The sequence below is a fragment of the Vicugna pacos genome, chromosome 9 (assembly GCF_048564905.1).
Source record: "Vicugna pacos chromosome 9, VicPac4, whole genome shotgun sequence".
Classification (NCBI taxonomy): domain Eukaryota; kingdom Metazoa; phylum Chordata; class Mammalia; order Artiodactyla; family Camelidae; genus Vicugna; species Vicugna pacos.
The window spans coordinates 40,936,829-40,952,045 of NC_132995.1; the positions used below are offsets into that span (position 1 = coordinate 40,936,829).

General features: G+C 49.9%; 1 protein-coding gene across 2 annotated transcripts; it reads left to right on the forward strand.

The window, feature by feature from the left end:
- On the forward strand, nucleotides 1-14,244 carry NUTF2 (nuclear transport factor 2). Of its 2 annotated transcripts, none has more exons than XM_006203711.4 (5): nucleotides 1-138; nucleotides 10,228-10,355; nucleotides 11,968-12,039; nucleotides 12,123-12,221; nucleotides 13,736-14,244. In XM_006203711.4, the coding sequence occupies exons 2-5, from the start codon at nucleotides 10,257-10,259 to the stop codon at nucleotides 13,847-13,849; spliced, it is 384 nt and encodes a 127-aa protein (XP_006203773.1). In that variant the 5' UTR covers nucleotides 1-138; nucleotides 10,228-10,256; the 3' UTR covers nucleotides 13,850-14,244. The 2 variants fall into 2 exon arrangements, with proteins under 2 accessions (XP_006203773.1, XP_015094167.1); XM_015238681.3 differs by lacking the exon at nucleotides 1-138 and adding an exon at nucleotides 333-609.
- Nucleotides 14,245-15,217: the final 973 nt, after the last annotated feature.

Genomic DNA, 15,217 nt, shown 5'->3' on the forward strand with positions numbered 1-15,217 from the left:
ATGCCAGAAAGGAGCACAAGGGGACTGCGTTTCCCAGAGTGCAGCGGGGTGGCGAGGGAAGGCAGGGGGGAAGGGACAGTCGGTCGCAGACCGCGCTGGGTTGCCGCCGCCGCTGCCGCCATCGTGCCAGCCCCTCGGGTGAGTGTCGGGGGCTAGCGCGCCTGGGCGGGGGCTGGGCCGCAGGAGGCGCTCTCCGGTCCGCCTGGAGCCTCCGCTGCGAGTTCCTGGGCGGCCCCTCCCCGCCCCCTCCCCCCAGCGGCCCGAAGCCGCGCAGGGCCCGGGCCATGTGTCGCGCGCGGCTCCGCCTCCCGCCGGTCCTCTGAGGCGGCGGCCAGGGGAACACAGAGACAGTCAGGAGCCTATCCTGGGCGTTCCTTGCCCGTGGCGGACGCACCGGACCGCGCCGGGGCCGGGCCTTTTTCTCTAGTCTGGACCACCCAGATGGGGCTCTCCGGGCCCCGCCCCGTCTGGCCTAGACGGGCCTGCCCGAGTCCCTCAAAGTCTGCAGGCAGGCTAGCGGGCCGACCCCAGGCCTACGTCCTGCCGCCAGCCTGAAAAGGATCCGGGGATGGGCAAGCTCCACCCGGCTCACTCTGGAGTCAGCATTGGGTAAGGGCGCCCGCCTGCCGCAGCCCTACCCTCACCCGGTTCCCAGGCGTAGCTGGGCTAGGATGTATGTGAACGCTCCCTTGCTTGCCTGCTTCCTGAGAGTGCACGAAATCTATCTCCCACTGTGTGGAACTCATGCGTAGGTTCTCGCGTGGAGAGCAGGGTCAGGGAATCTGGGGCTGGAGGGCGGTTCAACGTGGGGCTTTACCTGCGGCCAGCCTTGGAGAATCTGGCCTGATGCGACTCTTAGGCCCAGCCCTTGACCTTCCCTGTATCAGTGACCAGGCCACAGCTGTGGATGGATTGGCCGGCCCTGTAAGCGGAGGGATGACGAAAAAAAGCCAAGGAGGTGAAGTTGAATGTATGAGCCTTCAACACGTTGTTACATCTCTTTAGCACAGCCTATTCCTCACTTTTGCCCCTCCTAGGGTCATCTGCCCTCCTACCAGAGGAGAATGATTCCATAAGAATAATACCGATAACGTGGGGTTTAACGGAGGGTCAAGTAGAATCCAGGTCTGAGGTCCATGAGCCTAGTGCCACAGGAGAGGCTGGACTGCAAGCGACATTGGACATGGAGCTCACTTGGACTGCTGGGCTTATATTCGGACTCTGGGGCCCTTCTGAAGCCTGGCTGGCAGAACTAGAGTTGTAGGCTGCAGAAGGTCAGGCTTTCCTCACTTATTTGCTCACTTTCCAACAGCTGAGGAACCTATGAATGTCAGGAAGCTGGTTAGGCCTTGGGAAATTGCCTTTAATGATGGCTCCAGGGACTCCATTGAATCTGGAGAAGGGGGTATCTAGCCATAGAGTAGTTTTCTGACAGGCTTTGTAAAGGCACTTCTGACTGAGTGATGATGAATTAAAGGACGAGTTTAGAGAAGAACATGGGATTTGGGAAGAGACAGTTTGTCAAGCCTTGATTCGTATGACCCAGTGCTGCTTCTGAGCCACAGTTCTTGCAGGGACGAAAGAAGCAGCCAAGTCTCTGTACACCTGGCCTCAGCAGCAAGCTGGTCTCTTAGGAGAGCTGAATTAGGCCCATAATGCAGAAAGCCACCACCCATGAAATTTTCTTTTCCCTTGAGTATTTCTCTAGGTCATATTTACTGGTAATTGGACTCCAGCCTTGTTTTCCTGCAGTTAAATTGCATTCTCCCTGGTTCAGGAGGACAGGCAAGGGTCTGTCCAGATCTCCTAACCAGGGCCTGCCTTCTCTCTGAACGCAACTGTCTTAGTCCACATTCTAGCTCAGGAGCACATGCAACTCAGGTTCATTCAGTAGGCTCAGGAGAGGCCTAGTTTGCCAGTGAAGGCGGGCAACAAGGAGAGACTACCCACAGGACACACATAGCATCAGTGTGGTTGGATCTCTTAGTCTATAAGCAATTATAGACTCAAGGTTGTCTGGGTTGGTTCTTTCTAGGACACTGGTTTCAGGTGAGTTAGGCTTTATGGCTATGAATTATTTTGCACATTTCAAAGCCCTTGGTGGCTTGATCACGACAGTTTTCTTAAAGGTCAAAAAGATTCTGTTCCTTCTCAGAGGTTACCCAGGAATAGGAGGAATTCAGGTCCCTCACTCTCATTCCAGTCCTGAAAGTTCATTATAACTTATGTGTCTGATGTCAGTTAGCCATTGCTAGGCATCCTGTCTCCCAGAAGTCCTTGACCTTTGTGGAATTTGGCAGGCCATCTGCATCTCAGAGGTAAGAGCAGGACCCTGAGGTTCTCCAGAATCAGTCTGCACGTTCTATTCATATAGGGCTGACTTAGGAGGTGGGGCCTGGCATGGGACAGTCAGGATATGGCTGCATAAGCATGGGGGCAGGGTGTGAGGATGCTGGGTTCTCAACCAGCTCAACATTAGGTTCCTTAGTGACATGGAGCCCACCTTTTTTCTCTGAGCCATGTCTCAGTTTATTCCGCTCTCTTTGCAGTTGGTGGATTGGGATGAAATGAAAGATTTAAGTGAAAGAACTCTTAAATTTTAGAAGTGGAAGTCACCTTGTATCAAAAAAATTATAGGATTCCCCTACCAAGGCATCAGTATCTTGCTTGAAACTTTTTTCTCCTTTCTCACCAATGATCCATTTTGTTCAGCAATCATTCTTTGGGTCGTTTCTGTATGTCAGGCTCTGGACTGAGGCTAGAGATAGAATAATGAATCCTATCAAGTCCTGGTGCTGGGGAAAGGAGGTCACAGTAGTGGGGGAGACAGGAGTAATGTTGCTGTTATGTGCTGAGGGCTAAATTGAAGGGACCCACAGGGCCCTCTGCAGAAGTGGGGGCTTCTGAATGATTAGAGCACCAAAGAGGACAGGCTGTTAGTAAGCCCACTCTCCTTTCCAGTGCCTCACAGAAACCACAGAGCAAAGTATACCTCAGGATGTTGGGCCCAGGAAGGTCTGGGGTCCCTTGAGGGATGCTGTCACTACTGCAAATTGCTATGGCTGTTCCTTTTCTCTCCCGCAGGAGTCTCTGCTGGGTATTCTCCCGATGCCTGGGAATCTCACCAGCATTTTGTGGTCTGTGGTCTTCTCATTCCCTGGCTGGATCCTAGGTTTATGGCTTCTGCCCCTTTCACTGAGACCCTCTAGGGTCACTTTAAAGTGCCCAGTGCTCCTGTAGTGATACCTATCAGGACATCTTCCCAGAGTGAAACACAGAGGCGCCCTCTCCAGAAATGAAAGGGAATAGTCCTTTTTGGAGATAGGGGTGTGGATCCAAAAAGTTTTCCACAGAATGGACGTTGAAAGTTGGGCAGGATTCCTCTGTCCTGGGGTTGAGCTGAACCTCCTGATGGGCCTTTTTTTAAAGTTATTTTTTTTCTGATGAGCCATTTGGGGATATTTATGAGTTTGAAGTTAGCTACCCCTTTCCCAGCTTTGAGATTTTGTGGTTCTCTTGCTTTGACCATATGTGGCAAGAATCCTTGACTCCCTCCCTGAGGGCGGCAACAGCATGTGGGTTGTCCCTGCAGTGACTTCCAGGGCTAGAATCAGTCTGGAGTGACTAATCATTTAGGTCAGCACCCTGACCACCAGGTATCTATGGTACCTTCTCCCTTCATGCCCTATCAGCTGAAATGTGTCTTCTCGGGAGAAATCTTAAGGTCTTAGTGGCCAGGAAAGAGGGACACAGGAGGGCCCAGTATGACCCTTCTGACTTCCCTGGGCCTTATTCTTTATTTGTTGCTGGGACCTGCTTTGTGCCAACTCCATAAGCCCCTAGGCTGGAGAGGGGGCTACCGTGGAGAAGCCTCCTTATGAGAGGGTTGTGTCCAAGGTACCTGGGAACTGAAGGCAGTTTGTCTCAGTAAACTAGGGACATTCTGGAATGTTTATTTCTTAAAGTCTTGGTACTCCATTGGAGCCACTGGGTCTCACCATGGCAGAAACTGCTGCCCCCTAGAAGGATATATGTGTGTAGAGACCTTGCAGAGGTAGTTCAGGCCTGGGTGAATGCAAGTTCTCAGTAGTAGGGTATAAACCTGCTTTGACAGGCTGAGTATGCACTCAGAGGCTTTCTGTCCTGACAGGCATGGAGCTTGCTGATTTCAGTGGAGAACAAAAAGGCCTGGATTTTGTTCCTCATTGCCTCATTTTGCCACCTATGTGCTTTCTGCTTCCTGACATTGGCTCTTAGCTGTTCCACTCCAGGCCAGTTTTTTGGACATTTTAATGCTGGCTCTGCCCGAGGCCTTGTATAGTCTTGAATTCTTCCTTAACCTTTTGGAGTCTTGGTTTCTTCATCTACAAAGTTATGATCATCATACCAGCTTCACAGGGCTGTGAGGCTCAAATGAGGGAATACATGTAACTATTCAGCTTGCAGGAGTTTGACTTATCGTACATGAACCAGCAAATTCATGAATGGGAGCTGTCTAGGACAGGGGTCTCAGAGATCTTTGAGCCACCTGGAAAAGGGCGACTACTCAGGAACTGAGTAAATGCAGAGCAGAGAGACCAGAATGCAGGTCTCAGAGCTGAGTTTCTAGGCTAACCAGGGCAGCCTGAAGGCCCTGGAGCCCTCCCTCCAAATAGAAGAGAAGGGAAAGGCCCTTACGGTACTGAAGGCACCAGACCTTAGCTGATTTCTCTCCATACTTCGGGCAGGGAAGGGGTGGATGAGGCCATTCCTGGTCCTGGGTCGAGGCTGCTCCACAGTGTGGTGCCCCTACAGGAGGCTGAGTTACCCACCTTCTTCCTAGCTCTTGACCTAGTGTTCACCTAGCACCAGCCAATGACTCCTTATAACTGGGCCCTGCTTCATACCCTCAGTTGATTACCCTAACTTCCTCATAATTACTGATGAGGGGACAGGGTCAGAGAGTCATCCCTTGAGGGAGAGGAGGAGCTAGCTAGAGGCCAGGCCTTTGAGGGTGTGGTTGTGTGCCTGCTTTTCAGCCACAGTTGTCCCTCCAAAGAATTGTTCCTTAACAACTGGGACAGAACATTTGAGTGAAGGGGAGGTAGGTCACTTGGCCACTTAAATTGAACAGGGTTTGTCCAGAACTCACTCCTCCAGAGAAGAAGGGCTGGACCAGGTATCTTGGGAACAGGGATGCCCCAGTCAGGGAGACAGACCATAAACAAATACATAGGTGTGACAGTCTAATGCAGTGACAAGTGCTAAGACAGTACAGGATGGTGAAGTGAGTAACTGGGTGGCTATGTTAGACTGAGTGGTCAGGGAAGATGTCTGTGAGGAGATGACATTTGAGCTGACCCTTACAAGTGACAAGGAGTCAGACACATGAAGATCTAGGGGGAAGAGTAATCTAGGTAAAAAGATCAGCAGTTGCAAAGCCCTCGGCTGGAACAGGCTCGACATCTTCCAGAAACAGGAAAATGCCCAGAGTAGCTGCAGAGAAGGGGAGGCATTGAGTAGCAGGAGATGAAGTTGAAGAGTCGGGAGGCCAGGTTACCCAGGGCCTTGAAGGCAGGATAAGTGGTTGAGACTTTGTCAGTGGGGAATGGGAAGGACAGTCATTGGAGGGCCATAGGACAGGATACACAGCACCCCTCACCATGAAGAGAGAGGCAATTTGTTACTGAGGGACAGGTACCCTTCAGTGTCTTCCTGTCTAGCTGTAGCCCACCACCTTCCCCTCACTCCCTGCAGTACACACCTGTGCTCTGGGTTTAAGCCAAGGTTGGCTGTCAATCCCACTTGTCAGAGGAGTCCTTCCCAGCCTTTGTTGGTTGGGAAGTCCTGGCAGACAGTACATGTGAGGGTAATGGCCATGTTTGGTGCTGATTTCAAGGACCTCACTACAAGCTTGGCACATCTGCTGGCATTCTCTGTGGGCCTTGGTGATGGACCCTCAAATGTGAGCATCCTTCTATGTATCAGTATGAAGTTAGTAATGTCCTCTTCCCCATCACTCTCCTGCCCCCATCCCTGCCTCAGGTCCAGCTAAGCCAGGATCTATCTCGGCTTTGCTGAGATGGTAGAATGGGGTTGTGACTTTGAAGGTTTGGGAAAACTACGAGATCATTCCCTGTGAAAATGCCTATTGTTTGGTGTGGAAATCTGCCTGGTTCCTTTGTTTGGGGGCAGAAGCACTATCAGGCCTGTCTTGCCCCATCTGAGAAAGTCAAGATTAGAGATCCAGGGCTTCAGCCCTACATACTGTTCATTTTTATCTCCAGACCAGTCGTCTCTGGGAGTCCTGGCTCTGGAGTCCTCTAAGCCTAGTTCGGTCTAGTTCCACTATCTGTTAGGCCTGTGACCTTGAGCAAATTAGCTGACCTTGCTGAGCCTCATTTTGCTCATCTCTAGCATGGAGTTGACTCACAGGGTGTTTAAAACAAGTGCACATAAAGCCCTTAGCATGTTTCTACACCTAATACACATTAGGGAAAATGAGACGTTAGCAGCTGGACACAGCTGTTTCAAGTTTTGAAATACTGGAAACACTGACCCAGAATTTGGGGATAAAAATGAAGATTTTCTATTACCCAATGGGATCTTCTGGGCCAGCAATTTTAACCTGGGGTCTATGACTGACCCTCAGGGAGTGTGAGCAACTTGAAATCACTCACAAGGCTGGGTCATCTCTGCCTCTGTGCAAGTTTATTAAGAGAGGGCCACAGTTTTTGAGGCATTCTTAGAGGGTCTTTGTACCCACAGAGACCTAAGGGTCAGTGAAGGCTAATGCTCAGTGGGCGAGAGGTCACCAAGGTCATTTCTGCTCCTCAAGGAGACTGGCCTTGGTCAGCCTGCAGACTATTGGGGTGAAGCAGGAGATGGCATCGTCAGCGGCCCTCTTGGAAGAGCTGTAGGAGGAGCCATCTTCAAGGTCAGTTCCCAATCTGGTATAAGGCTGCCTCTGAGCCTTGGCATTTTGTTTCTTTCTAGGCTGTTCTTTAAATGTACTAGAAACAAGGTCAGGGCTTGCTGGCCGTCCTGGGGAACATCCTCCCATCCTCCCCTGTGTTGCATGGGGATGAGAGGGGGGCTCTGCACCCTGCTGCTTTTTCTGGACTCAGGAATGCTCCCTCCCAGCCATGAGTTGAAAGCTTTGTAGAAGATTTGGAATTAGAAATCTTGCAGTTTGCTGGTCCATGCTCTGTGCTGGGAGATTGGAGGGGTGGAATAGGGTGTGGCAAGAACCACATTGCAACCCTCACAGCCCAGAGTTACCATGTTCGGGCAGAGGAGTGGACCCTGGGTGTGTTGATATGGATTTGCACATGGTTTTGGGGTCAACATTTGAGTCTAGGAAGGAGGACCCAAATAGGTGGCAGCTGAACAGTGACTTGAGGGGAGAGCAGGAACTGACCAGGCAGTCAGGAACTGATGAGGGGAGAGAGGGCATCCTGGCCTAGGGACTCACCTGTGCAAAAAACACAAGGAGCAAACGTGCAGCGAGTTCTGGTGTATTTATGTGTGGAGCTGGATGAAGGAAGGAGAGAATAGCTAAAGAGTTAGGGATAGGTGTGGATAGCCACCTGTGGAACTTTGAGGGTTTGACCTTTAACACAAGTGTTTTGTAGGGGAGAGACATGGCAGCCTTGTGGTTTAGAGCTCAGGGATGCAAAGTTGTCAGAAATAAAACACTGACCTTGACCAGACAACCCAGATCAGCATTGATGTACTGGGTCGGCTTGGGGCAAGACTCCCCACATAGCTGAACCTCAGTTTTCCCACTTGTAAAGTGGGATGACTGAAATCTGACCACATGGCGATTGTGGTCACTACATAGAGGTAAATGCATCATAGTCAAGCAGGCCTTGAACAAGGTTGGTATTGGCCTCAGCAGACCCACTTGACATCTTTAAAGCAGTTTTCAATCCACATACTTTTGAAGTTTCCTTCTCGTACTTTCTGGGGGCCCCCTGAGCAGTCCTGTTCCTCGGGACTGCCCTGCTCTACTAGACTAAAGAGCTCCTCTGTCCCTTTATTCCTCCATCCTCTTTATTCCACCACTACTTCTGCCAAGTAGTTTTTTATTAGCAAGTTATCACGCCATTAGGAACAATGTTGAAAAAGGAAAAGACACCCCCACACTTCCTCCACCTCACCATCCCACCATATGGTGCCACTTTTCTTGTCTCTGAATCAGCTTGTTGCCTTATTTCCCTTCACCTTCCATCTCCACCTTCCCAGTTTCCCACCCTTATCTCTTCTCGTGCCCCCAGACATTTGCTTACGCTGTTTCTTCTGATTGGCATACTCTTTCTCCAAGACTTTCCATGAAGGCTGCCCAGCCTTGCTGAGGACAGAGGGAGAGGTGGCCCTTATCCATTCCTCCAGCTTACCACCTGCCTCAGGGTTCTTGGGAGCTGGGCAAGGCGTCTTGTGGGTAAGATGTGATAGGGTCAGGCCTCAGTCAATGAGCCAAACATAGTGAATACTAGAGTGGGAGGGGCTGAGATGTGAGATGTGGGGCTGTGCCTTGCCTCCAGTAACCCATGTTTGTGTGTGGGTACAGGCACAGTCTGATCCCTTGGAAATATGACCAAGACACAGCAGCTGAGACCAGCTGTTGACCCTGTACTTTCCCCACTTGTTGATTTGTTTCTTAGCAAAGTGTGAATTGAGACACACCTTGTCCCAAGCAGGCATGGCCGGGTCCAAGCTTTCTCCTCTGCTTGTTTTAGACTTTCCTGGACATTTCTTAGTCATCCCAGCACTGAGCTGCTATTTTTAGTGCAACTACCTCCTAGAGGACCTAAAATAAAGCTGGCTCAGCTTCCTGGCCCCTTACTGGCTGGTGTGTTGGTCACAGGCTGGGAGACTGGCTGGATTGGGGATGAGCCACTGCCCTCCTACACTGTTCTTCCCCCTGGCTTCTCTGGCCTTGGGTGAAGTCATAGAGACTGGAGTGAACTAGCACTTACCACGTTGAGCTGAGAGCTTTACTAGGTTCCCTTCGTGAGGCTTCATAACCAGTGGCAGCATCAGGATTCCAGCCCCTTACAGAGGAGGGAGCTGAGGCCCTAAGAAAGGCAGTGACTTGCATCAGATCCCACCACTGCCAGTGACTGTCTGCCGGAGTCAAACCCACTTCCTTACTGCTTTGGTTCAGAGTCCTGTTACAAGGAGAGAGGGAATGAGCTCCTCTACAGTCAGAGGCAACTGCAGAACAACACACAGGTGTGCTGTCATGAGATCCTGCAGTGAGATGTGGGCTTCCTACATGGGAGGGGCCTAGCAAAGCCTGAACAGCTCTTTCATCTGGGACTTGGATTTTCCATCTAGCAACCTTGGGTTCCTGATATCTGTAGCTGGGAGGGGTCTCCCCTCCCCCTCAGAGACAAAAGAGGGGCAGTCCCTTATGATAGAGCCAGTGCTGGGATGGAGAGATGAAGTCATGACACATTTCCCCCTCACAGACTTCATTTCCCCTCCCAATATTTCTCCATTATTACCTGAGACCCTCTGAGTTCATGTCCCCAACTCTGAAGTGGGTAGGTGTAGCCCCTATCAGTGAAGAAATGAAGTGTCACCTGGCCTCAAAGAAGTAAACTGCCCCCTTTAAGACAAGGGTGCGTGGGTGTCACTCGCTGTTTTTTTTGCAAATGTGGCCTTGAGAAGCCATTCTCCCCTACTCACTGGGTCTTCCACCTGCCCTTCCAGTAAAATCCTGGGGCAGTGTTGAGGAACTGAGGGCTGCAATAGAAGACACTCCACCCATAGACATCAGTAGTTCCCAGCCTACAAAGTGGGAAGAATAGCAACAACTGGCCTTGCAGGTTGTTGAGAGGATTAAATGAAAAGCTATGGGGAGCATGCTTAGCTCCTCCTTAAAAACCCATCCCGCCGTTGGGCTTGCTCTGAGCTTCCTTTGTCCTGGCTCCACCCTCAGCATCTATCCTGTGTACTCCAGGATCCTGCCAGCCCTCTGTTTCATCAACAGAGCTCCTCAAAGATGGGGCTGAGTCTAGTCCACCTCTGGGCTCCCTGCTGGTCTGTACTGAGGGGTCGCTTATTAGTTCCCTGGCCCCTCTCTGTATTCCCTGGGAGAACAGACCTCAGCAAAGGACTCCCTGCTCAGGGAGGTCTGGGAGGGGTAGGGGTCAGTGAGGAGACAGTGTGGCTGACTACCTCCTCCTTCCACAGTACCAAAATACCAACACTTTCTTCCCTGTCTGGCTGTTCTTGCAGGTCTCAACGAGGCCGGGTGACGCTCCAGAATGGGAGACAAGCCAATTTGGGAGCAGATTGGATCCAGCTTCATTCAACATTACTACCAGTTATTTGATAACGACAGAACCCAGCTAGGCGCAATTTATGTAAGTCTTCAGCTCTAGGACTCGAGGGGGACCCCAGGGGATTAATTCAGATATTGGCCAAGGCCTTCAGTTCACAGGTTCTGGCAGCCCTCAGTGGATTTGACTGTATCCTTTTATCTGAGCTTCTGTCCATGGGACAGGGGGCTTAAGACCTAGCCCAACTCCCTGCTCCACATATTCCCTTCTGTCATCTTCCACAAGAGTGTGGATCCTGGTTCCCTGGGCAGGGAGGTTCTAGGCTTGCCATTCCGTGGTCCTGGGAATGCCTCTGTTCCAGATTGGGCAGCAGCAGACAGAGGCTAGTTCTCACGGTGCCCTCTGGAGGCAGTAGTTATGAGCATCATCATCATAGTCCTCATCTCTCCTGGAGACCCCAGGTCCAGCTTCCTTTTGGGCGACCAAAAACCCCTGAATGCTCATGGGAAACAAATGAGGTTAGCCAAAGGAGGCTGATGTGTTTTTTGAGAAACCCTTCTATGCAGGCATTGTTTGCTGCTATTTTAATGATGTTCATATACGCCAAGAATTACTTGTATTTGATCCTGCCCAAGACAGAAATGTGATTGATCAGGCATACCTAGCAGGTCTGTCCAGGATAAGAATGGTAGGAGTCATCCAGCGTAACCTTGGAGCCTGACTGGGCTGTGGACAGACTTCTCTGAGTCACCCTCCAAAAAGCCAGGGTCAGTAGAGAAATTTTGAAGAAAACAGAGGGATTTTACCAGTGGAAGACAAGCATAAGTATTTGATTATCATTATCATAGATAGGGTAATTTTAAAAACTCAAACTGATCTGACTTTGGAATCCTGGCACTTCTGCCTCATTGATTTTAAAATCAATTAAAGCAGGCCTGACCCAAAGAAGAGTTAGCAGGGTCCTAAAAGAGTACTTTATGTATGTCATTCTGTATAATCCTCAGTACATGTCCCCTTTAAAGATCAGGAAACTGAGAGTTGGGGGAAGAAAACAGTAACTTGTCTAAGTCATAGCTGATAAGTAGCAGAGGCAATTTTGAGTTCTGCCCCTGAAGGCTGTGGCAGGGACGATCTGGAGGAGGGGGCGTGAAGTTAGCAAGAAACTTGTTGATGGTAGGGAAGGTCCCAGGCTAGGCCTTGAAAGGCCTTGTCAGCCTTCATCCCTCCCTGACCCCATGGGAAGGGCCTTATGGAACTCAGCCTGGGCTCTAGAGATGGTGATAAACATAGGATTTTCCAAGTAATTTCTGATGGCTTTTCTGGGACTGGTACTGACTGACTACACAGCAGGATGGCTTTTGGCTGAGCCCCAGCCATACATAACCAGCCTGGAGCTCATACATACTGAAGGCCACTTGACTTCTTGAATAAAAACCAGGAAATGAACTTATTCATTACTAAGTTTTTATTTTGTTACGTAGTCTTTCAGAGCTTGGGCTCTGCGATGATAGAGTATAATTAAAGAAATTGTGAATTGTGTAAAATTTGGAAACTACCCTTGGTTCCCTTCTTTACAGACAGGGAAACTAACACATGGACTCATTTCCCCAGGCAAGACCTTTTTCAGGGTCCTTTCAGGGCCTCAGGGATATTCCTTGTGCTCTGAGGCTCTGACCCCACGTTTCCTGGTTTTCAGATTGATGCGTCATGCCTTACGTGGGAAGGACAGCAATTCCAGGGGAAAGCTGCCATTGTGGAGAAATTGTCTGTAAGTAAGGGGCAGGGCTGGGCTGCTGGTAGCTCCTTCCCCACCTTGCTGGCCTCAGCCCACACCCACTCTTTCTCTTACAGAGCCTTCCGTTCCAGAAAATCCAGCACAGCATCACAGCGCAGGACCATCAGCCCACACCAGATAGCTGTATCATCAGCATGGTTGTGGGCCAGCTCAAGGTAATAGTGCTGCTTGCCTATGATGTGACCTGCTTATCAAGGGACACCCAGGCAAAGTGATGCCTAGAGCTGCGTAGCTCAGTGCAATCAATAGCCATCAGCCACATGTGGTGATTTTTAAATTACATTAACTAAGAAGAAATAAAATTAAAATGTAGTTTCTCGGTTGCATTAGTCATATTTCAAGTGCTCATAGTCAATCACTTGTGGCTGCCTATTGGACAATGCAAACATAGAACATTTCTGTTATTGCAGCAAGTTTTCTTGGAGGGCACTGGTTTAGAGCCTTTTGGAAAAGGGACAAGAGGTTTAGGAGCAGGATGGGGCTGTGAAGCCACAGGGCCTTTGTACTGCCCCACGGTGTATGTGGGCTTTCTGCAGGCAGCTGACCCTGAATGAGCCAGCTGGATGCTAAGTAGCAGTTCCCTACTGGACTCCATACCACCACTCCCTGAGCTGGCTGCTGGCTTCTCCATCTGCTGAGCAAAGCAGATTCCTGGAACTCCTGCTTCTCTCTGCATTTTCTTTTCCCCTTCTCAAGACCTGTTCCCTTCAAAGCTTTCATCTGGTCCCTCAGCACCCCAGGAACTCCTACCTGTTAAGCTTTAGCTGACTGACCTCAGACTCTTGGTTTCTAAAAAGCCTCTCCTCCTTCTCAAAGCTGGACAAATGAGCTGCCCCTTAATCAGGTTCCAATCTCCTGGGCCTGTGTCATGCTGGGGCCCAGAATAATAGGCCCACGTGCATTGTCCTTAGACTAGGCAGGGCTTCCTGAGTCCAATAGGAGGGTGGAGGGAGGTGGGGCTCCCTAGGCCTCTGCAGTAGTTTATCCAACTCTAAAGCCCCCAAAGGACTTATTTGCCTCCTTGCTGGTTATAATTACTGGAAAGACCAGTGATGGTAGGGATAGTGCTGGTTAGTGGGCCCCTGCCTCAACTAGGCCTTACCCGAGTCTTCAGCAGTTTGACTGGAGATCTCTTGCCTTTCTGTTTTCATTGCAAATGTTATATGTTACATGACAAGAAACAGACCACCTGATAGTGATGCTTCATTTTTCCCCCAGAGAGCTGTCATCACAGTGTGAGCTTGGTTTTGAGCCTTTTCTCATGTATTTGGCCATAGTCAGTATAAGCAGTAGTTTCTCCTCCTTGGACTAACTGGCATAATCAGACACTAAGACTGTTTCGTTTTTAAATACTGTAAGTTACATGGAAACACTGTGGAACTCTCAAATTGATCACTTTGCCCAAAAACGTGGGCTCAGAGGCACATATGTTCTCTGCTCTGTTGTTGTAGCTAACTGGTGAGTTGTTTTGCAGTTTGTGTATATAGCAGTGTGAGCTGGCATCTATAGGCCTCTGTGGGCCCAGTTTAGTGTTTTATACATTATGTCCATTCATCACAAGTACCCCTTAGCTATCCTAGGATTTGAGTCCTGGGGTCTTATCTCCTGCTACTGAATTCCCTTCCTGTTCCTTGGCCACCTTACTGAACCATTTTCTCTCTTCTCACAGGCTGATGAAGATCCCATCATGGGGTTCCACCAGATGTTCCTATTAAAGAACATCAACGATGCCTGGGTTTGCACCAATGACATGTTCAGGCTTGCCCTGCACAACTTCGGCTGACCTCCTCCCAGCCAGGCACTCATGCTGTTTCCTCCTCCCTCCTCTTCCTGATACTATTCACACTCCTCCAGATGCTCCAAATATCATACACAAATGAGCAGGACCACGGTAGGAGTGGGCGCAGTGCGCTACTGCTACCGAGGTATTGTGCATGATGTTTGGACGCTAGACTAGTTGCATCTGACAGGAGAAGTTTGTGTTGTACCAGCGCATGCCTTGGAAAGACTTAAGTAATGCAAAAGGTTGTCTTTTTTTTTTTTTTTAATCTACTGACAAGTTGCTCTAGTAACCCAAAGAAGTGAAGGAGAAAGCAGCTGCCTCACCGCCCAGATATTGATTTGTTCAGATGTTTCAATGCCTCATGATACAATAAAACCACGAAAATTTTCGTAACAGTTTAAATTGTTTTAATTAGTTTAATAGTTGGCTGGGCATCAGTAACTACACTGCCCCATTGGCTCTCTTATGTCTCACTCTCCCACTTCTACTCCAACTCAGCAATACCTGTTGCAAGGAGAAAATGCTGAAACAGTACTCTCAGCCAGCTTCTCTTGTAGGGCATAGTGTTCCCCTCTCCAGCCCACCTGGTATTGGGAAAGTGAGCTGCAGACAGGGAGAATTCAGGTCTAGCCTAAAGCTTCCCTTGCAATGAAGTCTCTACAGTCACTTCTGATACCTCCTGTTACCTCTCCACTGGGAAGGGTCAGGGCGCTAATGACATGTGAGATGCTCCATAATCCTATAGAAGATGGAGAAGCCTTGGCAAAAATGACCCATTAGGTTCATGCCTCCTAGACTGAGGGCTCAGCAAGACCTAGTATGAGCAGAGGTTTGAGGGAGAGGGGCCTCTTCTATCCACAGAAGGGTCAGGATCACATCCATTGTGTCCCACAAATGCCAAGCCAGCAGAGAGCAGCTCATTTCCTGTACCACCTGCAAAGGGGAGTGCCTCAAACAGCCAGCCTCCAGTGCCCACAGAGCCAAGCCCAGTTGGGTTGGAGTATAGATTTAGAAAGAAAGCAATCTGAGTTTGAGGGATTCAGGTTCTAGGATATCTTACCCCTGAGACCTCTGCAGGGCATCTCTAGAGCTCCTATTCCCTCCCTTGCCACACACACTCATACCTTCACACTGTCTTCAAATCCTGGGAAGTCTTAGGTGTTGGAGCAATTTCTCCTCAGTTTGGGGGACAGGCTTTGCCTAGTACAAATCTAGCCCTTTAGTTCTGAGGCCTTGGTAGTGTAAAACTGGTTGTAAAGTAGCATCCACGGGCTAGAACCAAACCCAGGACTTGGGCTGGTGCCCTGTTAAAGGTTTTAGGATTGGTGAGGACACCACAGCTTTGCCTGACCTTCTACACCCACTCCC

What these genes read in the sequence shown, in the direction of transcription:
- NUTF2 (XM_006203711.4), top strand. Translation starts at nt 10,257, where the DNA reads ATGGGAGACAAGCCAATTTGGGAGCAGATTGGATCCAGCTTCATTCAA. An exon ending in CCCAGCTAGGCGCAATTTAT is followed by an intron (nt 10,356 to 11,967) that starts GTAAGTCTTCAG and finishes CCTGGTTTTCAG; the next exon opens with ATTGATGCGTCATGCCTTAC. An exon ending in TGGTTGTGGGCCAGCTCAAG is followed by an intron (nt 12,222 to 13,735) that starts GTAATAGTGCTG and finishes CTCTTCTCACAG; the next exon opens with GCTGATGAAGATCCCATCAT.